The sequence below is a fragment of the Erithacus rubecula genome (assembly GCF_903797595.1).
Source record: "Erithacus rubecula genome assembly, chromosome: 12".
NCBI lineage: Eukaryota > Metazoa > Chordata > Aves > Passeriformes > Muscicapidae > Erithacus > Erithacus rubecula.
This window is the reverse complement of record NC_136664.1, coordinates 16,944,507-16,968,028: the sequence shown is the minus strand read 5'-3', so window position 1 is coordinate 16,968,028 and position 23,522 is coordinate 16,944,507. Positions and strand designations below refer to the sequence as shown.

Here is a 23,522-nt window from a genome sequence, read left to right as displayed (position 1 = left end):
GGCTTGTGAGGCTTTGATCCATAAAAACACAGATCCAGTGGCATTTCATGACACTGTTATTATTCTAGAGTGTATAATGAAAGTATCAGAAAGATGATTCTGAGGTGCTTTGTTTTCCTAACTTTTTTCCTTCCTAGTGGTGCTAGGAAATGGAAAACCTTTGCTCAAAATCTTTAAGTAGCCTCTGACTTTTGCTGAAGTGATGGGTCTGTAGAGCAATGCTCCCTTCCTGGAAATGCTTCCAGAGATTCCAAATGTTGTTCTTCTATTGCTCAGTCTTGAAGTTAGGTATCATTCTTCCATTTTTTAGAGTTTCTTTGATTGATTTTCATTGGCCTTTAGAAAAAAACAAAACAAAACAAAACAAAACAAAAACAAAACAAAACAAAACAAAAAAACTTCAAATATTTGTAGGTTGCCATTTCTTATAGTAGTTAAGTGCACTGCTAGTCAGTACTAAAACTTTAGCTGTATTTTTAATTTTTGCAGATGTAATGATTCCCTACTCCAGTACATAACACAGCTAATTTACTGAGTGTGACCTAACTGCAAACTTCCTCCTGACTTGTGTCCTCATTAGAGATAAATAAGGCTCAATTACACAGTGCTTTATCAGAAATACAGGTTGTTTTTTGCCAGAAGCTGTTTCAGTTTGGTCTCTGGATAGATGTGTGGGTGAAAGGATATTGGCAGTGTTGGGGTTTTTTTATCACTTTCCCTTAAGGATTTACTTAGGATCAGTGAATGAAATGGAATTGTTTCATTGTTGTAAACCTGATATGATACAAACCTCTCAAGCAGCTCTAGTAATACTTTATTTTGAATTATGTATTTGTTTACTCACACTGTTGTGTCACATATATCTTCATTATGTGTCACTGTGAATATAAACCTCACTGTGGTCAAAATTAGATATGCAGGGCAGCCTCTAAGACATTCTGTCTGCATCCAGGACTTCTGTCAGGAGACAAGGACCTGTAATTCTTACTCAGATATTACAAAGGCATTACAATTTCTGATTAGGGTGCCCATTTCAACTCTTCCCAAGTTTTATCCCATCTATTTGTTCCCATTGCTTTCATATCCCATTTTCCTCTCCTCGTGCATATTCCATGCATTCACTGAGGCTGGAGAATCCCTCCCAGGCCATGCAGTCCCAGCTGTGCCCCATGCCCACCCTGTCCCAGCCCAGAGCTCTCAGTGCCACCTCCAGGTGCCACCTGCAGGGCTGGGCACTGCAAACCTCCCTGGGCAGCCCCTGCCCAGCCCTGAGCCCCTTTCCATGGGGAAATTGCTGCTGCTGCCACTGAGCCCTGGGGACATCCCTGGTGCTTGGCACCAGCTGGGTGTGCCATCATTCCCCATTTTTGGGTTGGGCCATCAGCCTTTTCTCATCCAGAAAAGTTGCACTGTCCCATCCTGGGGCTGCAGCATCTCAGGAGAATGCCATGGCAGATGTCACAGCCTTTGCTCTGAAGTCCAGGTGAATGCATCCACAGCCTCCAAACCACTCTCTGATGCAGTGGGTGACCCATGTAGTGAGCACTCGTGTTGCCCAGTACATGGAACATCCATCTGTCCCTTCTAGCATTTGCTCTTTGGAGGTGAATAGAAAATAGGAAGTGTTGACACCAAAGTGGAGTTTTCAAAACATGCATGTTGTGATTAAAGACAAAGCACCATTCAGAGTGATTGGGAATAGTCAGAAAGCCTTGAGTTTCAGGGCTGTTGAGTTTTTGGAAGGGTGGAACAATGGATGGGGTTGTCTCTGCTTCCCAATCCCCTCCAGCCCCAAGGTGGATATGAATTTCTTTCAGCATCCTCTGCTCCCTCCAGGACAAACAGAGCTTGCTCAGTGTGGCCCATATTCTCACTGCAGTAGAGGATAACTTCTCTCTTATCATGCACAGCTAAATCTAAATAGAACAAGGTATTTTGATTTTCCCATATAACCAGGGCTGTGGTAGAAAAAGCTCTTTTCACACTTGTGAACTCCATTTGAGGGGGTGTTTTGCTTTTCTGATCTAGTTTCTCCTTTCCAAGCCCTTTTGATCTGTCTGTACACTCAGACAACGCAATATCATACAAATACACCAAGCAAAATAAGATACTTCTGCAGAAAATTACAAACCTTTCCCGGTTTTGCAAATGGATCTTGCAATTCACAGAGTATCAGAGGTAATTACAGAGTAACTATTTGTGAAGCTGCTGAATAACTCCATGGCTTCATAGCATGAAAAATAGCAGAGGGGTTGCATTTGAATGTCAAATTACAGCCTGACCTTGGATAAGGAAAATGAGGGCTAACTGATTCTATCAGTGTGCATTGTACCTGTAAGAAAGGAATAGACTCCCTTTTGAAATTTGAGTTTATTATCAAGTTTTATAAATCAGTGTTGATCCTTTGAAGTTAACAAAGTAGCCAGTCAAAATCCCTGGTTTAATTTAAAGTATATTTATATTTGAAATCATAAATTATTTCAAATGTAGGAAATAATTGCTACTTAGAATGGCAAGCAAAGAACTAAGTGCGGGGCTAGGTGAAATATCACTTATTAAAAAAAAAAAAAAAGATTTGGTCTTCTTGCTGGCATGTCTCAGTTTTCTGCAAATTTTAGGTAATTGACTCAGAATCTGATTGGTTCTGGATTATATGAAATAGTTTTTAAGTCTTATGAGCACTTATGTACAAAAAAAAAAAAAAAAAAAATCCCACAGGAAAAGAAACTTGAGTGAAAACAGGACCTGAAGGATTTGGTGTATTTAATTAACATTTTCCTGGCAAGGTGTGTGCATGTATCAAATAAATTTTAATCTTTATTTTTTGTTTTGGTATTGTCAGCAACCTGAAAGTAAAATTAGTCCTTTAGTCCCAAGTGATCTCATATATTGAATAAAGGTAGGTGAGTGTGGCCTTCCTCAGTCACCACTTTCCAGATGGAATTGCTGAACTTTGGCAACTTCTTAACTCCAATTTCAGCTTGGAAAATGTGGATGATATTAAGCAACTTTTTGGTTAAACTCGTGATGCTCTTGCCTCATTCATCCTTCTGGATCCCACAGCAAAATAGACCCAGAGAGCTACTGAAAGGAGATGAAACTTTTCGAGTCCATTATTATTTTTCTCCCAAAGGATGACTGAAGGAACAAACCTGGGAAATATGTTCCACATCCTTTCCTTTCGGCGCCCCTCCCACACATGTACACACAGACACTCGCCACAATCTGTGCTCCTCCAGCATCCTCCACGTGCTAAAAAAACACCAATTGAATAATAATGAGGAGGCCCTGCTTGTTTCTTGTCTTAGCAGCTCCTACAGGAACCTTGCTGCTAAGTACTGATATCTTTATATTGCTATTTCCATAATCCACCACTTCTCATCCTTTAAAAATGCAATTGTTTCAACGGGGAATCGAAATCTTCCTGGTGAACAGCTCTGCCTGAGTTTTTAGTTTGGTTGGTTGTATTTTGTCCTAGCTCAGAAATGGCTTGTGTATTTAGCTGGTATTTTTAAGAGAAATGCTGGCAATTACTGCTGTCTTCCTGACAATTTTGGAGTGGGTTTCAGGCACTCAGCCTCTCTTGAATCAGATCATTACCCAACGCTGCAGACAAATGAGCCCAGTATTTGCTGCACTATGTGATTTCTAGAGTTAAGCTTCAACATAAATAAAACCTCCATTTCACAATAGCATCTGTGTATCTAAGGATTCTTTAAGTCAGATTTGTCAGTTTTATATGACAGAAAGATTGCTGTAAGCTGTGGCATTCTAGAAATAAAGGATTGCCTAAAGAAAACAACAACATAAACAGGAGAAATAAACTTGTCCTGCAGATTATCTTAATAAAATCATCAGATAAAACTTTATAAAGGCATGGGGACTGGATCTGTTAAAATACAACTTAATAAGTTTGAAATACAAGGGATGTAAAAAAGCAGTGTTGTTTTTATTAAGTCAGTGATTCAGATTTTGTTTTGATTTCTTTGTTAGAACTAGGACTTCCTCTACTTCTAATTTAAAATATTATTATCAGAGAAATTTCACTGAATCAGAGAAGCATGAATTAACCATTTCAAAACCATGTGGTGGTGTGGTGATAGTGATTATGATGATGATGATAATAAAAATAATGGTTATTTTATAGGTATCTACTATCTATTCAGGTAAATTTTAGGTAAAACAGAAGATAGCTAATGATTTTTTAAAGAGAATGTTGAAGTGATTTTGGATGACTTAATTACCTAAAGGAAAACAATTAAACTGGATTTCTTTGGGTTAAATTAATTATAAACTTCATTTTGGGCCACAATAATTCTCTTTATCCCCAAAACCATTTATCAGGCAAGGGAAGACAGGGGGAAGTGTTTTAAGCAAGTTTATGAAGTCTTTAAGTGTTTATGGGAGTTGAAAATCTGCATTATAATTTCTTAGTCGTGGCACAAGACCAAAAATTATATTTATAAGATCTAGTTACTCCTAGAAAGTCTTGGTGTGTGCAGTAACAAAGCTGACAACACAGTGCTTTGCAATACAAATTTCCTACAATACAGACACATCTCAGTTATGTAGGATTTTTTTCCAGGAAGGATGGAAAACATTAATCCCAATAACAAATGGTAAAACATGGGCTGTAACCTCCAAAAGTTCAGGTTTGGAGACACTGAGCTGCTTGATAATGTTTGTTTGTTCATTTTAATTTGACTTAGGTTATTTGATCTGCCTCATCATTTTGGTCTCAAGCTCTACAGCATTATTAAATCCGGAGTAGGTTTCAGTGGTTACTCACAGGAGTACTAGCAAGTTGGGTATTTCAAGCATTTAATGTTCCAGTAGAGCTTTGTGAACTGGGGAGAAAACAGAAGAATTTTTTAGGTGCTTATAACCCTTGTAAACCTTTCAATATGCATTTCTAAACCCAGGTGGGTTTTCCATAATTTTTTGACATTTATTTATCCACCCAAATTAAGTTCCACTAGTTATTTTTGCACTGAGTCTTCTTTTCCTTGATCTGTGTAGATGTTCCTTTCTGTGTGTGTTCTGTGCTCATCTGGATCTCACTGCTGGAAATGGTCAGAAATGTTCTCATTCAGAAATGTTCTGTGCTCATCTAGACACAGAGTGGTGTCCTCAGATGACCAACTAAGTCCTTCTGTGCAGCCCTAGCTTGAAAACACTTTTATTTAACTAGACTAGTGGAAATTTTCTCAATATTTTTCAATCTTGCATCTCAGAGTGTTAAATTGTCAAACAAAGTTGATGTTTCTCAAGTGACAGCCCTAATGATACTTTAATATTGCAAAATTCAAGGTTGGTCTTTTTAAACTGTGCATTATAATAAATACAAGTGATAAAGCTTTTAAAAATATAGTTAGTTCCTCAGAGAATCTTTAACTTTACTTTTCTTTTTTTTTAAAGATTTTGCATAAAGCCATTTAAAATAACAGATTGGAAGTTAAGCAGTCAGTCTTGCTGTCTACCTGGTGCACTCAAGAAGATTCAGTCTGCCTTAAATCTACTGACTGAGGGGGTTCATTGGGCAAAAAACCAAACGAAACAAAAACCCACGCAGCAATTAAACTCAGTTTTGTTCCTGGTTTAAAAGAAGTGACTGTCCATTCATACAAATGAGGAGAAGTTCTGAACATTGAATACTGACGAGCGGGACACCCAAGGGCCTGGAGGGCAGTGACCATGCGGTTGTGGCAGCTTGTGACCAGCCTGGATCCATTTCAGTCCCTTCCTACTCCCAGCTCAAGCAGTGGGGCAGTGCCAGCAGCTCTGGGTGTGAGCCTGGCATCTCTGCAGGTGATTTACCAGGGAGCCTGCAGACATGCAAGCAGCTGGGAGCCTGGCAGCGTGTGCAGCCTGGGTCTGTGAGGCAGGACCCCTTAGGGGGCCTCAATAGGTGTGCTCAGGGTGGGGGAACACTGAGCACAGAGTGGGGCTTCCCTGGGAGGTTGGGGATGACAAAAGGACGCAGTGTGTTCAGGGTGCTGGGCAGTGCAAGCTGTACTGCCCTTCCCTCTCCATCTCTATCTCAACAACAGATTCCACCACAGTCACAGGAGCCCTAAAAGGCAGTGGATACCCCCTTGTTTGGAGATTTCCGAACCAGCTGAGTCTCTCTTGTGTTTAGTAAATTAATTTTTTAAATGAATTCTCATCAAGTTTCTAATTATAATATCTTTAAATTTAATGTTTGTATTTCTGATGAAAGACAAACACTTTGGGGGCAGTCACAAGGGACATGAATAATTTCTTTAGAAGCTTATCTAATTAATTACTTTTCTCTGTAATGTCTTTAAAATTTGAACTGCCATCATTTCATTAATTTAGATAAAAGTAAATCTTTAGTGTTTAAATATGACACTAGTGCTGAGAATTCTGATAAGCTTGAGATTCATTGTCTGTATTTTTATTAAGTGAAGATAAAAAATTGTTTAAAATGTTTGGAATTAATGATTTGCATATTAGGTTTTATTTGGTTTCAAATACATTATTATTTTATGACATAAGTGTTCCCCTCACCTGTTAGTAAGATAATAAGATGCAAAATGACATAAATATTGCTCATACAGTATTTTGATGGGGCTTCTTTTTCTTCTGTAATGCTTCTTTCCATATTAAAACTGCTGGCTCCTTAAGATGGAAAGCATTTAAATTCTGATGTGTGGGGATGTTCCATGTCCTATCCAGGAGGGAATTTTGATATTTCAGATGATCTCAGAAATATAAAGCCTTTTATAGCACTGGTATATTTGTGTTTGCATTTTTAAAATTGTTATGTTTATACCAATGTCAGTAGAGCAATTGAAATTTGCACATTTTGCATGGGTGGAGTCTCCCATACTGTGGATGTCTTTAGCATACAAGGAGGAAACAGGGATGTAAAATACCAGGTTTGATTAGATCACAACAGAATTAGCCCTGATGGAAACCACAAAACCCACAGTGTATATGGTCATTCTTCCTTTACTCATCTCTGTCACTTGTAGGGCTGCCACCAGTTCCCTGAGCACTGGTGGGGCCTCATCTTCTTCTACTTTGTGGTCATTTTTGCTGGGAAGTGCCCTGAATATTGAGATTTGTCATTGCTGATGATACAAACAAGGTAAATACCATGATTGGAAAATAATATTCACTGAGAGATGGACTTTGAAATTAGGATTGAGTTACCTACGTGCTGTGGAATGGTTTATCAAACTCTCCAAATCTGCTGGTGACCTCAGTTTAAACTGAATTAATGGGTTTGCTCCTTGGGGAAAACTAATTTAAAATATTTATAAGTAGTCTCTAAGCAAACTAACAATGCTGGATTGAAAGAAAGACCCATACAGCTGCCTCTGAAAGTTATTCAAAGTAGATGCAAACTGTTGGTTTAGCTTTTCTTGCCTTACAGCTCATTCTACTCTTCACAGTGATAAGCAATTTTATGCAAAATAGCTCCATATTATAAATAATGAGTCATTACTTTAGTGAAGAATGAAGTTCACAGGTCACAGTTTTGGTCAGTAGTAGATGATCAAAGTGCTTTAATAGTCCAAATTACTGTCTAGTTTCAGCCCCTCAGTCTCCCATCCATCTTTCTCCCAATGTGGGTCAGCAATTGAACCGTGTTTGCAATGAAGAAATAATAGATGTGCAGCCAGAACAATTAATGGAGTAAAATGTGCTGTTCTCTGCCAAAGATAAACAAAGAAATAAATCTCTGCTGTTTGTAACCTTCCCTTTTCCATATATAATGGACTTTATCAATAAAACAATACAAACTTCATCAAAGAAAAATCTTACCAGTTTAGACCAAGATAGGTCTTCATTGAGCCAATCTCCAACAAATGCTGTTTGCAGCAGGGATTTATTTATCCTTTTCAACCACAAAGCCCTGGCCATCCCTCTTAACTCACACTCCAACTCCACAGTCTGCTACAGAACAGGCAGCCCAGCTGAGCAAGGGCAGGAGACAGGGAGAGCACAGCCACAGAGCAGGCAGTGCTGCATTTAATTCCCAGTGAAACCTGCTTACCTTGGGTACTCCATTCTCTCCTCAGGGAACCACAGCCAGGTGTCCCGGGTGCCTGTTGCTATCAAAGTTCTCGATGTCAACGACAATGCCCCCGAGTTTGCATCAGAGCACGAGGCCTTTCTCTGTGAGAATGGGAAGCCTGGACAAGTGAGTATCCCAGGTTTTATGTGGAGTGAGACTGGGCTGCAGTTCCTCCCTGACACCTGATGTCATCTTTGTTCCCCAAATGAGTGCCCATGTGTTCATGCTAACAGCCCTTCGTGTTATGATAGACCCACAATCACTTTCTGTGGGATGTCTCTCTATAATTAAACATTTTTTTTCCCCTTGAAGTATAGTTTTAGATTAAAGGTGAGTATTTTGGGACAATATCCTGGAAAATCCTGAATGTTTTTAAGCTCCCAATGTCACACTCTGTGTGATGGATGACAGAACTTCCTCAGTTCATGTGTGTTAGTAGGTGAAAGGATAATCCAACCTGAATTCCAGTTCAGTTATCGACCTTCATTGCAGCCACTCCCAGGTATAATTTAGAATAAACAGTTCAAAAAATAAACCCATTTCCCCTTGACCTTATCTCAGTTATAATCTCTATTCACTTCTTACTTTTCTGTGACAGTTGGGGAAAAAAATAAGACAGCAAACCAGAACTTGATGGAAAGCGAAGTAAATTGTAATTGTGTTTGAAGACAGTGTTGGAGTAGGGAAGTTCAAGTTTTCATTATATAAAAAAAAAAAATCTTAAAAATGTTAGTTCCTTCTTCATTTAATGAAGAAGGCTTGGTGAAGAAACTCATACAACACTTGCCAAGGTGAGGTAAATAGCAACGTGTCAGAAGCAGGATTTAAACTGCTTAGTCTTTTTCAAAGAAAATGAAGCAGATTTGATCAAAAGTGTTCACTTTGAAGGACAAATGTACAGAAATAGAGAAGAATATCTCATATGCCACCTAAATGACAAGGTGAAGATTCAAGAATATGCACAGACATTTAGAAAGTAATGCAGTGTGAATGAGATGTAACTTTTGTCCAGCAAGAGAAACACTGGGTGTTACAGCAATTCAATGTTTTTAAACTTTGGAATTTATTTCTAGATTGTGACATTTTATTTAAATAAACAGCAGCTGACAGCATGACATGGCTTTTTAATCCAACTATTCCTGTGTCTCATGTAGGTGTTAGACATTAAATTCACTGTTCTCCGAAGAAGGTTACCTGACAATAGAGTTAGAATTTATTTTCTTTTTAGTAGTATTAAATGACAACCAACATAGCAGTGTATGACAACCCACCTCTGGCAGGATTGGATTGTTACAGAGGATGATTTGACTTCTAGCACCCCTTTTTGTTTAGTAAAATGGTGTCAAAAATGTGTCATTTAAGGAATGAGAATTCTCTCTATCCACTGAAGAGATGTGCCCTTGTGGGCAGGCAGTCATGTTACTGTTGGCATTTCAGTTCTTCTAGCTCAGAGTGGATTTCTTTTCCACTCAGGGTGGATTTCTGATGCTGGGTTTTTTTCCAAGATAGATTAAATCCTAATGACTATGCCTTTATCCAGGACTCATTGAGCTTCCCTAAAATCAGAAGGTTCTGTTGTACAGTGTTTTCTGTATTTATCTAGGTATTCCTATTGAATTTCAGGTGGTTTAAGAGATGGCGAAAAATGTTCATATTTCATTTTGGAATAAATAAATGAGATGATTAAGAGTCAGCAGGTAAAAGAGGCTTTTGTTTAAGCACTTACAGAAAACTTCCATTAAAACATGATATTCTTTACATACCATTACCTCTTACACTCTTGATCTGATGGCAGATGTCACTCTTGAGCATGAATCCTCATGTGAACTTTACAGATGGTTATTAAATATTTGGCTGCCAGCATGGATGAGGTGGCAGTGATCCTGCAATTTATTCTGTGTTTAAACAAATAACACTACTGGAACAGTAACCAGTCCAGAATAATCACCAAGGTTAGGTTCTGAATTGAAGCTGTCATTCAAAAATTATCAGCTCCTGTAAAGATTTTAGTAACTCCACTGCCTTATTGAATTTTTTCATGCTTGTTTTTATATTCAAGTTTTGGAAGAAATCATATTAATAAGTCAGGATGTCAAATTCAAGAAATTACATATATCTCAGTTATGAAATAGCTGATATGAGAAATATACTACTCCTAATACAGTAGCAAAAGCCTAATTTGGATGACTGTCCATAGCTTAGACTCAAATGTTACATGTGCAGAATAGGTGTAATTGTCTTAAGGTACTCCTGTCTGTTGACATTTGCAGTTCCATTTAAATTTAAGTTTAAATCAAATTAGATTTACCATAAAGGAAATTAAATTTGAACTATTGGTAAAACCTTATGTGCAGCCACTAAATATATTGCTCCATCTATTCCAGTTCACTTTCTAAGTGTTCCATTCTGTGTTCTGATACAATTGCTGTATTTGCTACTGCAAATGGGAGGGAGAGGGACATTTATTTGTCTATGCATGTATTTATGTGCTCCTTGCACATTTTTACACACAACAGAAACTTGCCAGAAATGTTTTTTGTCAGTTTTAGAAGAACAACAAACCCCAAAAATTTGAATGTACTGTTACAGTACCTCTAAGTTAGCCACAAATCAGCTCCTGCCTTTTCCTATTATCCCTTTTATTTTGCATAATTCCAATTACTAAAACCAGAACATTCATGGTTTGCTGACTATAGCTGAGCTGTTGATTGTTCTCCAGCACAGTAAAATTATTTTCCTGTACTCCTAGAACAGAACTTATTTAATGTTGAGTAAGAAAATGCTCACTCACTATTCCCCAGCCCATACTCACACTTTTCCAGGGAAGTGCTGTTTGCTGGAAACAAAGCTACACAATTTTCACTGGAGTAGTGCAGACAGCAATATATGAGAGCTGAAGCCAGCTTTAAACTGGAGCAATATAAAACTGAGTACAGTGCTGCTCCAGTCTCCTGCAATTTGTCTCTATTTTATTCACTTCTCCTACTAGAATTGTTTTTCTTTCTAATGGGCAGAATCTTCAGGTAGATCTTTGCCTTTTCAGCTAGAGCCATCCCTTTACTGCCAGAACCTGCATTTGACTCTTCAGACAGACAGAGTTAAAATTGCTCTGTGGTGAGTCTTATGGTGTTTTGAGCCTGCAAAATAACACAGAAATAACCATGAACAGCAATGGGACTGCAGAAACTTTTCCAGAGTTGGAAGAGCAGTCTTATTAAAATTAGAAATATGTTTACTAGTGATAAGGAACCATTCTTAGTGAGGTTAACAGGTTGCATCACAGAAAAAGTCTTTTAAACAGTACCATGTACTAAGATTGCACATAGATTGTTATGATGTGTTGAAAATAACTTTGTTTTACTATTTATCTTTGTATATATTATTTCAGGCACATGTGGCTGTGTACAATACAAATTACAAATTAGAAAGTCAAGTTGTCCTAAGGGACCATTTAACTATTCATTACAATCCAGTGCTGTCTGCTAAACAAAATATGCTGATTTGCTAAGTTTCTGCTAAATGTATGTACAGAATCAAATGCATGCATGAAGTATTAATACAACATCAAAGTTGGAATTTTGCATGTAAGAATTTCAGAAATTTCAATACTGAACAGCCAAAGGGTTATTAACTTTTACTGGATATGTAGGGGAAAAGAATCAATTCTTGTTTTCTTTATGACAAGTATTGACCAATTTCTCTCTAATGGAACACCTTTGGGGTGTATGTTGCTAGCAGGAAAGAAAAGACATCTGTAGTGGGCAAGAGGCCAATGGCATCTGGTCTGTGCCAGCCATGGAGTGGCCACAGGACATGGGCTGGGAGGGCTTTTCCAACCTCCAGGATTCTTAGACTCTGTGATTTTTTGATTCTCAACCATGTTGTGAACCACAAATTAAGAGTTGGAGAATTGCTTCAGTAGTATTCCATTGCATGAGCACACAACACAGAGTAGTAAAATCTGCCTATCAGCACACTAGTGAAATCTTGGAAATGAGAATTACTGGACTTTTCTCACCCCTATGGAATAAAAGATACCACAGTTTCATATCACTGCATATATATTATGTTTTCTGTTGTGCTTTCTTTTTTTTTTTTTTTTTTTTTAATTTTTTTTTAAGAGCTTATCTTAATGCAAATGCACAAAGAAATAAGGTTGCTATGGGAACTCTAACTCTTAATTCTGTGATGTGTGTGTGTAACACAACAAATGTAGTATTGCACTAAGCTTGTCTTTTGCATATAATTTTAAATGCTTTTTCAGAGAAAGAAGGATTTTGTAAACAATGAAGGGAATTGATGCAATACCAGTACATACAAAATATTGTAACAGCCTTTTAAGCTGCACCTGTCACGTGCACTTGCCCTTCCAGACTTTACTGTGCCATTAACCTTTTCCCCTCTTGCTTTCCCATTCTATCAGTGTTTGAAAAATTGAACAGCCATAAAGTATATCTGTCTAAAGAGATCTGTCTTGTTCAGGATGCCAGCCCAAGCTGCACTTTCCTGTGATGATGAATTGCTGGTAGCTGCTCCAGCCCTGGGCACATCACAGGGGGTGCCTTAGTGCCTGGCACCCCTGCAAAGAGAAAGCTGAAAATATTTCCCATCTGCAAAGGGCTCCATCTCTGCACTGGGACACTCTGAGAAACTCAGATATTTATATTCTTCCAACCTTAGAATCTGTTATTCAGCTATTAAATTGGAGACCTACTTCTTAAAGTAAAAAAGCAAAAGCTGAGTTAGGCCTTTTGTCCATCTCTTCTAATACATTTGTTTGAAATCCTATCAAGGTTTCCATCTTGACGGATGCAGTTATCAAAGAAACCCCAAACAAAAAACAAAACCCTATTTATGCATTATTTAAGCAATCTTATTTTTTTCCAGTAAATTTTTGATAATAATGATGATAAATCTGACCTATCTAGAATATGATTAGACTCAGAATTAATTGTCTTACATTCCTTCCTAAGTTGGGCTGTCCTACAAATATCAGATCAAATATCAAATTCAGCTACTTGCTGAAACATTGTTTTAGATACATAATTTCAAATATTTATGTTTTGGTGTTGATCCCTGTGGTTATCTAGTAAGATCTTGTTCTTTGATTCTTGAAGAACATAAATAGGATTTTGACTTTTGTCATATATACAACACTTACAGATTGATAGTCCTTGTGGTTAAACCAGATGTTAGTTATTGGTATTTTCTTAGGGAAAAGTGGAAATTTTACAATAAAATTCTGTGAATTTGGACAGCATCAAACCCTGCTTCCACTTTTTACTCTATACTTTAAAACTAAAATTTTTAATGATTCCTAATTTGAATTTAATTGTGCAAGAAATTATTGATGCATTGCTTTAGGCATTGCAAATAAATACCTAAGACAGTTGTTATTGGATTCGATGGACATGGAAAAAGTCAATAATTCTAATTAAATTTCTTACAAACCTCATCTAGCATGAGCTAACTAGCCCTGATAGCCAGATCTGAGGGTGGGATCTGGATCCTTGCTTGGTTTTGTTTCTGTTTCTCTGGAAAACCTTTGAAATCAAAGCAAGTGCATCAAATATTTCAAAATCCAAATAAAGCAGAACAAAAAAATCACAAAGAAACCCAAAAAAGTCAAACAAAAAGACCCAAACCTCCTAGTTATTTTAGAATAGTGTTTCTTTCTTTAATAGTCTTGTGCAACTTTCTATGATTTGAAATTGATCAGCTGCAGTACCTGAGTAATGTAGAAGGTAAAAATTGTAAATGCAAATCCACTTCAGACACTGCAATTGACCATGTAAATCATATGAGGTTGTGATTACAAAAAACAAAGTTATCCAAACTATCCAAAACACTCTTCTCACCTAATAGGAATCATTAGCTAATAATGATGTTATTAAAAAATAAACAAGAATATTTTCCTAGTAGAGGAATAACTGAGGTTTCAGAATTAAAAGGAAAAATACAGCCCTTGGTATTTTCTTTTCTTTCTTTTCAGTTTTGGTTTTTTTTCTCATCTAAAATTTCCCATTGAAATTTATTTTAAAAAATAATAATTATTCAATGAAGTGAAATGAGGGGTGGGGGAAGGAGAAAGGATTAAAGGTGTATTACATATCCAGGTCCAGTGAGAAGTGTGATCATATAAATGAAAGATTGCCATAGACAATATGAGTGTTTCTGAAACCAAATTTTCCTTTTTTTTGTTGAATAATAATTTATTACTTGTCTAAATCAGCAGCAGTTCTGCTGGCCTCTCTTACCTGTCTCTCCTCATTTGGTGGCTCTTTGTTCTGGAAACATTTTAAAAGGGGCAGATTCAGTTCCTCTTCCCAAGGTTTTCACTCTAAGTTCTATAAAAGCCTTGCAAAGTTATAAATGATCTTTTTTAATCTGGTATGGAGAGAAATGAAATGTGTCCAATAAATAGATTTTTTTTTTTTTTTTCAGCACTGTCTGTTTATCAGGAGTGTGAAAACTTAATGAGCCCATTTGTGTTGCAGGTAATTCAGATTGTCAGTGCTGTTGACAAGGATGATCCTAAAAGTGGGCATTATTTCCTGTACAGCCTTCTTCCTGAAATGGTCAACAACCCAAATTTCACCATCAAGAAAAATGAAGGTAAATAGAACGAATATAAAATGTGTATCTCAGCAATTTACTTTCAAATTGTTTTTTTGATTTCCAATTACTTTACCAGTGTGACCTTTGGGCAATTAAAACATAAATAATCTGCTGAATGGTAGCTTTGTTATATCTCTTAAGCTGCTTCCAATAACTTTAAAGTAGAAAAGAAGAAAGTAAAATTAATATGGAATTTAGATCCAGAAGACAGCTCACTGGCTGTAATAAAATGAAAGGATGGATTTACTACCTGTATCATTCCTATTAATTTGAATTCCAGAGATATGGTATAAGATGAAAATCTGAAACTATGGTGATAAATAAATGTTGGTTCCTACATTGACTGTTTATGGATGGGAACATAAAATTAAGTATCTACTAAATCTCCCAAATAAAGCACCTTCTCAGCCTGATTGTTGTGTGTATAAAGGCTCCAAAGTATTGTGGTGAGGAACCTTTGCTAGACAGAGAAATCCCTTAGGTCAGCAAAGCCCAGAAGGGCACTTTGAGTCTCTGTGCTTTGGAGCACTTCTGGAAGGGCAAAATGTCATTTTGCAGAGCTGTAGAAGGGACCATTCACGTGTGATGGGGGGAAAAAAGACCCATTTAATATTGTTGGGCAGTAAATTTATACTGATCCTTCTCTTTGGCACTCAGATCTGTTTGAAGGTCAGGTGGGAGAGGGAGCTAGGGCTGATCCCAAGAACACTATAAAGAGTGCTCGAGGTGTTTGTGCTTATTTGAATATTCAGCAAAGTTATTCTATCTTAGCTCTTTTTAATAAAGCACACCCTGCCAGGAATCCTAGTCAAAATCAGTCTCTTATTTGAAACTGTAAGAAAGCAAAGCCCTGTTTAGTCCATTACTAATAGGAAGATGTATGTGTGAGCTGTATGTGCAGGAGTGTAAAAGAAATACATGAAATGTCAGTTAAAGAGGAAATGCATTTTTTTATTCTATCTGTTCCAGCCTAGAAGTATGATGACACTGTTTTGCTAAATGACACTGTGCCTGAATTCTTAAATATATTCTGTATTTTCCTTTTCTTTAGATGTGTTTGTCTCTTCTAGCATTCACAAAGTGTGCCTCTACTTATATCTCTATTTTCTTGTAGTAAATGAGTCTCCATGTGTTTTCTGGAGAAGATAAAACAAACCTCTTCAAAATGCATTTCATAATCATCAGCAGTGTAACACAAATTGAATTAAGCATCCTAAATGTGAGGTGGTTTGCTTGGCACAGCATGACAAAGTAAAAAAGATCTTAGCATTTCTCTTCATGTTTAAATACTGAGCTCACGTTGCTAATTACCCTTGTCCTTCCAATCTGTTACCTGTTTAAGACCCACTCCTGCTCCTACTCACAGACAATGGCAAAATGAGTCCTGAGCTTGGTGGGAATGAGGAAATTTTCTTTGTAACAAGGTTTGGAAAAATAAGTCCAATTTTGTTAAGGTGTTGCCACTAAGTTTTATGCAGCTTTTAACGTGTTTGAATTAGTTACATGTGAAAATCCTCTTAAAACAACCACCTGAAATCTCCTGAAATTAAAAATCTGCTTGAAGAGACTTCTGATTTAATCCTTCAGTATCCAATAATATGATTCCAACTATGCATACCAGCCTTGTCTGTCAAGATTGCTCAGCCAGGGGTGCAGTGCATGGTGGATGTTAGAACATGATCTCCCACAGGAAGCAAATACTCCTGTCAGAGCCAAAATCAGGCTGTAATTTGGCTGAGGTGAGGTTTTATGTCCTTCAGACATAATGGATCTTCAGTAAGTCTTTATTTAGTTATGCCACTTAAACAATGAACTTGACCATGACTTTGTCTTGAATATATCTGCCAGATAAGCATGAGTGATGATTCATGTGGAAAACCACCAATATCCCTGAAAAACCATTGTATTCACAAGTCAAATTTCTCTTTTTTTCTTGTATTACTGAGTCTCTGCGCTGTCCATAACCAAGTTGGTGTGGTTTGGATCTGTAAGGAAATGCCTGTAACAAACTCTCCTCTCCTTTCTGGAGATCAGATCAATGCTCAGTAAAGCTTGGAACAGAAAAACATTCCCCCACACTGGTGGCTAAAATCCTTGACATCTTCTTGACTGTGTCCTCAGCCTCAATTTCTGCCTAGAGTCTTGGCCCTGCCAAGGCAGCAGAAACTTGATGGCTGCAGAAAAAATGCTGTCCTCTTGCAAATACCATACAGGGACTGCATTTTCTCAGGAAAGAAGAAACCCAATTTTTACTTGCTAGAATTAGCACATTTCTTTATTTAAATCATTTTTAACACCTCGCATTTCTTCAGAATTCTCTTGAGGGATGAGATAAACATAAGAAATGATAATTTCTCTCCTCAAGAAATGATATGGCCCTTTTGGGTTCTCTTGTGCTTTAGGTAGCTGTGTGGCATTTGGCCACTATGTAATGATGGTGGTACCTGCCTGCAGAAAAAGCTGCAGTGTCCTCCTTCTGTCCCTCATGCCAAAGAATGCATAGGATGCCTGTGGTTTGGAATGTTCCTTTCTTGTGTAGAACATAAGCACAACCATTAATCAATTTAATTTGTTGCACACAGGCTGATGCTGTTGTTCAAACCTTCCTGATCACCCTAAGGCAAGTTCCCATGACAGTCAGTAATTAACTGTGCTGCTGACACACACTGCAAATATTGTGATTGGCCACGTTGCTATTGAGAAATGTGCTTAACTAAGTGACACAAAAGGTATCTTCATCAGGAACCACACAAAAACAACCCCAAAACACTTCTCAGAAGATTTTATTACATATATAGAAGTTATGCTGTGCTCACAGCAGAATCTGTGCCTTGGAATGGTGCACTGGTGTTCTTCATTTGCTTGGTTTGTTGGATTTCCCTATTTACAATCCCTTCTGTAGACAAGATACCAAAACTGTAGAGGCTGTGGTGCCTTTCTGATGTAAACAATGTAAAAAAATTTAAATTTAAATGCCATCATGCATCTCACTGAATGTCTCTTCGCCCTCTTTATTTTCCATGTCTGCTGATGCTTTTCTTCTGTTCTTTTCTGAGCTCAGATGTCCATTACTGGGTGGGGTTTGTAGGTTTAGTGCCTTGGGCTCCTGGGCAGTGAGTGATAATCCAAATCATGTCCTCTCAAGCTGTAATCAAGGCACACTGAGCACTTGTATTGCCAGGTGCAAAAACCTTTATCCCCTCTCAAGAGAAATAATAGAGTTATATATACATATATATATATATATAAAAGAAGTTAATGCTACATGAAAATCGTGTCATGTTTTCTGTGTTAGACCCGTGACTAAAGCTGTGACTCTGTGATATAACAAGTCCCTGGCTGCCCAAACTCCTGACTGAATATCTGGGCACTTTTCACGTGCCTTTGTGCTGGGTTTTCTGCATAGGAGCAGAAGTGGGGAAAAAAACCCTGTTTTGTGTGCTGTGTCTGAGAAACTTCGAACCAGAAAAAGCTCAAATTTCAGATGAAAATATCTGATGTTTAGACAAGTGTTGATACACTCTAGCAATGTGTTGTAGACTGACTAGAATTAACCCTTCCAAAAAAACTGTAGGCACACAATAAAATGACATAAAACTGACAGGAATTTAGACAACTGAGGAGGATTTTGTACTGTCATGGCATCAGAAAACTGAAATGAGACTCTGGAAATGGAATTAGAATTCATTGGCAGCCTTTTTTTTTTCAGGTGAATGGTCTTTACAGACCATTACCTTAAATCCAATGCCAGTACAAGGATCTTCTGTTGCATCCCAAACAAAACCCTCATAGCAGTACCTGTTTTCAGCATTGAATTCTTGAGGTTCCCTTAGATTGCTCAAGTGAGAAGAGAATTCTGTGATAGGAGCATTTTCACACATGCAAACATTTTGATGCACTGCCAGTGCAATTCTTACTGTCAAAAACTACCAAACACATCTTTGCCATAAAGACACCTAAAGATTTTCCTACAAGAAGTTGCCATAGCTATTCCATTTTTGTGATGCCAGAATCTATTTCCTAATTGAATAAATTCCAAACCGAGTGTTCCACAGTGCCTTTGGACGCAGTAATTCTTCTGACAGGAGAAATGGTGCATCTCTCTGGATAAATTCCACACTTCTTATAGGGCTTACGTAGCAGAGCAGTCCTGGGGTTGCCTGGGCCATGGGCAGGGCTTGCCTTTGGGTTAAGAACCTTACTGGCATGAGCTCATATTCCTGCAAAAATCCAACAGCCTGATTTCGCTTGTAATAGGCTGATTATCAGTAATCAGCCTCCTCCTTCCCTTAAATATTCAATGTCCATCTGGGAAGTTGAGGTCTGAATTTGGTCCTTATTCTAGTGAGTGCATAGTAAAGTGTTTTGTTGTTTTTTTTTTTAATTGAAGCATTATATATTTCCTTAAGTGATGAACTGTTCTGTTGGTTCTCTCTTACAAATTTAATATTTATTCTCAGCCACACTTGGTCTGTTACATCTATGATACATAGAACAGCTCCAAGAGTGATCACCTTTAAATGTCCAATTCTTTTGTAGTTTCCCTCAAGTTAAATCTTACTTATGTCTTCCTCATGCTGCCTTGAAAGTGCAGGCACTGTGTCAGGTGTTTCAAAGGAAATGGCCTGGTATAATCATTTCAATCACTGCCTCGCATGCCTTTTGTATACTATGGATTATTTTATATTTTATCACCTCTTTACCATTAAAAAACAAATATTTCTAAACTTTCACAATAGCTGAGGAAAGCAATTACATGCAAGCACTCTTAGATATCCCCAATAATATGACAAATTATTATCACTTTTTTTTTTTTTTTTTTTTTTTAAGTGTTTCTCTGTCACTGTGGTTTTAATACAATAAACCTTGGATTTTTCTCCATCTCTTTTCATGAAAGTATTTTTAGCAGCATCTGTCAAATACATACCTGGAGGGTGAGTCTTTTGTTCCCACCAGAGTAACTCTCATGTGTTAAAATAAGTCTTCCCCTGAAACAGTTTCTTTTGGCATTTCTGGATAAGTCTCTCTGCCATTGTCTCAGCTGCCAGCTGAAGCTTCTTCTGTGTTTTTGATTGACTTTTTTCTCCAAATATATCCCTCAGAGAGCTCTGAGGTGCCTCCTCTGTTTCACTGCTCTCCTTCCACTCTGCCCAATTTCAAAGTTAACTCCCTGACCCCAGTTACAAATTGCCAGAGCAAGGACATCATTAATCCCATCATTTCTGGGTGATGTGCAGTGAGCACCCAGGATAAAGCACCCAAACACTCCCTTGGATGTGAGCAGCACATCCTCACACATTGCTGCCGTTTCAGGCAATTTTGGGAAACTTTGTGGCCCAGCTGCCAAGTGCCAGAGGCTGCTCCACAATGGCACTGCTCGAGGGAAAGCACATGCTTATGTATTTCTAATGTGTTTAATTATCATCCTCATTTCTTTTATACGTCAGTAATTAGACTTTCAAACTCCAAAACAGACCAAATCACATCCTTGTTAGTGGTTTTTTTTTTCAAATTAAGTCATGTGCTCAGTCTTGCATTTTGTAAGTTATTATTTTTCTGCCATCTGTCAATATTAGTGGTATGGAATAACATCCAGAAGATGTAAAGGAATATAAGGCATAATCCAAGAAAAAGCATTGATCAACATCTCTTTTAATAGATGTGGCTTTGCCACCAGAAATCACAAGGAATGTTTGCATAACAAGGTGCAAGCAATGTGAAAGGAGCAGTTAAAAATAAAGCATTGCAATGTAATAAAGAATAACAAACAAAAAGTACTCTATTATCTGGCACTTGTGTGTCAGGATCTGCCATCCACAGGCCCGCATCATGTTTCTCCAGGAGTGTTCATAGTGTGAAAAATGTATTATAAATATCATGCTATCAATCTTTTTCTCAGCATGGCATTTAAACTGGAGTTGTTTAAATAGCAAAGTTCAACATTTTTATAACCTGTGCATACCAGAAGAACCTCAGTTTAATGATTTTTTAAATGAATAATAGAGTTAATAATGAAATTGCTAATACAAAATTATTGAAATATTTCCTTTGTAGTGTGGTTGAAAGATTTGTTCAGTAAGTTCTTTTTCTGCCTCTGTTAGAAATTGTAAGTTAAAGAAATTAAAACAAAGCATAAAGATATTATTTTGTTCAGCAGGAAGGTCTAAATATTATCAAAACAAATAATGTAATAGTTAAGGTAACTAAGCCCTATGAAATATTGTCATTATGTGAATTTAGAATAATCTGGCATAATTTTTTTTTCTGGAAAATACTTAATTCTATTTTGGATGCATACTTGTCTTTCTCAGCTAAAAACAAAATGTGATTTACAGGCCTGAAGTGACACATCCTACTGATGGTCTGAAAGTTATCCTAAAGTGCTGAGCCCCTTTTTGCCCCTGTGACAGCAGGCAGGGACACCATGGAAAGGAAAGAACTGATTCAAGCTTCCACTCCATTAATATGCAAAAAGTGATGCTCAGCCAGTGCAAACAGCTTTGCTGGAGCCAGTGGTTGTGCCTTGGGTGGCAAGTGGCAAGTCCCTGAAATAATTAATGCAGTTCTCTATTTGTTGTACTCACGTTCCTTTAGCCTTGGTCCTTAGGCAATTCACCTGCCTGAAACTGCTTTGGATCAGAAAACATGCTAGATCATTCTTTGTGAGAAAAGTAATCAACTTTCTTATTTGCATATCTGACAATTCTAAGATGTAATGTCATCCTGGGAAGTAACAGACTGTGCCTAAGAACTGAAAGAGAGGAGCCTTTTTTCAGTGACAAAGTGATGAGCTATGTGAGGAGGAAATCAGTGTAATACATCTTTAGATTATTCTCAAATTCTGGAGGGCTTGGTAGAATTCCAAGTGAATGATAATATTTTCAGGAGACCCCAATACATTCCACTAGTGCTCAGGGGCTCTGTCTTGCCGGGCAGTGGATGGATTTCCATTTTCACTGTATGATTTCACATTGCAGTTGAATGATATATCTGACTCCTCTCTATATTCCTAGCAAGGCTCCACTTTTCCATGGTACTGCAGTGTTAGTCCCACCAGCTGAGAATGCTGGTGACAATATTCTCAGTATGTATCTTTCTGCTGATAACTTTCTGCTTCCTTTCCCCCTTCTTTCTTTACTGTCATCACTGTCAGCTGTGTTCTGCTATTCCTGAAGTTCTGTTTTTCCTTAATGCTGACTATCAGTTGAGTGAGATTTGAAGCAACTTCCCTGGCAGGGATGGCTGGGGTGTTGTTTTCTGAAGTGATTGCATTAATGTAGATGGGAAGCCAGCATTTTTTCCACTCCAATCCTTTGTCCTTCACTGACACCTGCGTCTGTCTTTCCCAGATTTCTTCTTGCATGCAGATCACTGCTCTTTCCAGACTCCTTTCTGATTAGAACCACAAACCAGGTGAAGCTTCTGCAAGCACTTTTTAGCCCTGTCTGGGTGATTTAAGCTTCTTACAATGGTTATATGCTTTTCACCACTTCAATAGGCTAAAGAGGTGACTCCTTGATGCACTCAGCTGAAACAGAGAACTAGGATCAACTCTTGAGAGGCTAACTCAGCTGCCAGCTCCTCCACCCTGCGACCCTTCTGTCTGTTCTGTGCATCTGAATCCTTCTTCACTCCTCTCCTGTATTCAGGGTGCAGGACTGCAGGCAGATTCCCTCTCTCCTCTGCCCTAAGCCAGAGGTGATCCATCAAGTCTTCACTGGACTGGACAGGCCAAGCTGATGGATGAACCAGCAAGGAGAGGGCCATCTGGTAAGCTGATTGTCCTCTTCCAGGCATCTCCAGCTCCTCTCCAGCTCTGCTGTGCTCCCCAGCACGTCTGTCCTTTTTACAGTTTTGCACTGACAAAGTGTTTTCTGGGAGCTTCTGTTCCAAATGCTGTTTAATCTCTCTGTCCTTTTCAGTTTAGCTCTGTGGTGACAGCTTCTTCCCAAGCCAACCAACTGCAAACTTTCAGACAGCTACAGAGGAGTTGTATACCCACATTGGGAAATCAGACTAATTCCCACGGCATTCCGTCCTTTCAGAGACTGCCTTTTTTTTGGTCATTTGAATCAGCTACAATTACACAGTTATTGCAGAGCATTAATGCAAACATGACCCAGCCCCAAACAGAATCTAATGGGAGTGATGACACCCAAGCTAATCCCAAATACATGCAGCCTGCCATTATGCATACATGACTAAAGAGACTTTTACTTCACTCGTTCTTAATTTATTATTTGTGCTGCAAGCAACAGAATGTTGCCAAGACGTCAATTATGTTTCATTTTATAAATCAAACTAATTGAGAACCAGATGCAATCTGAGTGAAAAAAGATCTGAGGTCGGTGTTGTGCACCATATGCACGACAGTGCTTACCCATCGTGAGGGAATGGATTGGACAGCTGTGAAAATTCCTGCTGCAGGAGTTTCATCAAGCTCAGTAGTGTAATATCCCTAGCTCTCTTTTCTCAGTTTATTGCATTAATTTCATAATAAATCTAAAGGAGAGTGAATAAGGGATAAAAGGTTGTGAAAACAAAACAGGAGAGCAAAAGAATTTGGTCAGTAAGTTAGCTGCAAATCTGTCTGCTTTAGTAGTACTGTGAAACATGGATGAAAGAAATACCAGAGAACAAATTGAATCTTCAGAGTGACTTAATTTCAGAAACATAATGGGAAAATAGACATTAAATCAAGGTCTTAAGACTGAATGGCCTAGCAGACAGAAAGGTGAAGTGCAAATCTTCCCCACTGACTGCAGGAAGATCTGCAGTACCAGCTCCTTGGAATTCATCAACAGGCAGGGGCTGAGCCCAGGAACTGCCCCTGCACAGGAGGCACAACTTGTGCCCT

The 23,522-nt window shown here is 38.0% G+C and overlaps 1 protein-coding gene across 1 annotated transcript in view; it reads left to right on the top strand.

The window, feature by feature from the left end:
- CDH8 (cadherin 8) overlaps positions 1–23,522 on the top strand; it is a 147,639-nt gene that overhangs the window by 106,550 nt on the left and 17,567 nt on the right. The window contains exons 10-11 of the mRNA XM_079316086.1: positions 8,052–8,173; positions 14,545–14,662. Of these exons, the coding sequence (XP_079172212.1) occupies positions 8,052–8,173; positions 14,545–14,662 (240 nt within the window). The remainder of the gene's footprint in view (positions 1–8,051; positions 8,174–14,544; positions 14,663–23,522) is intronic.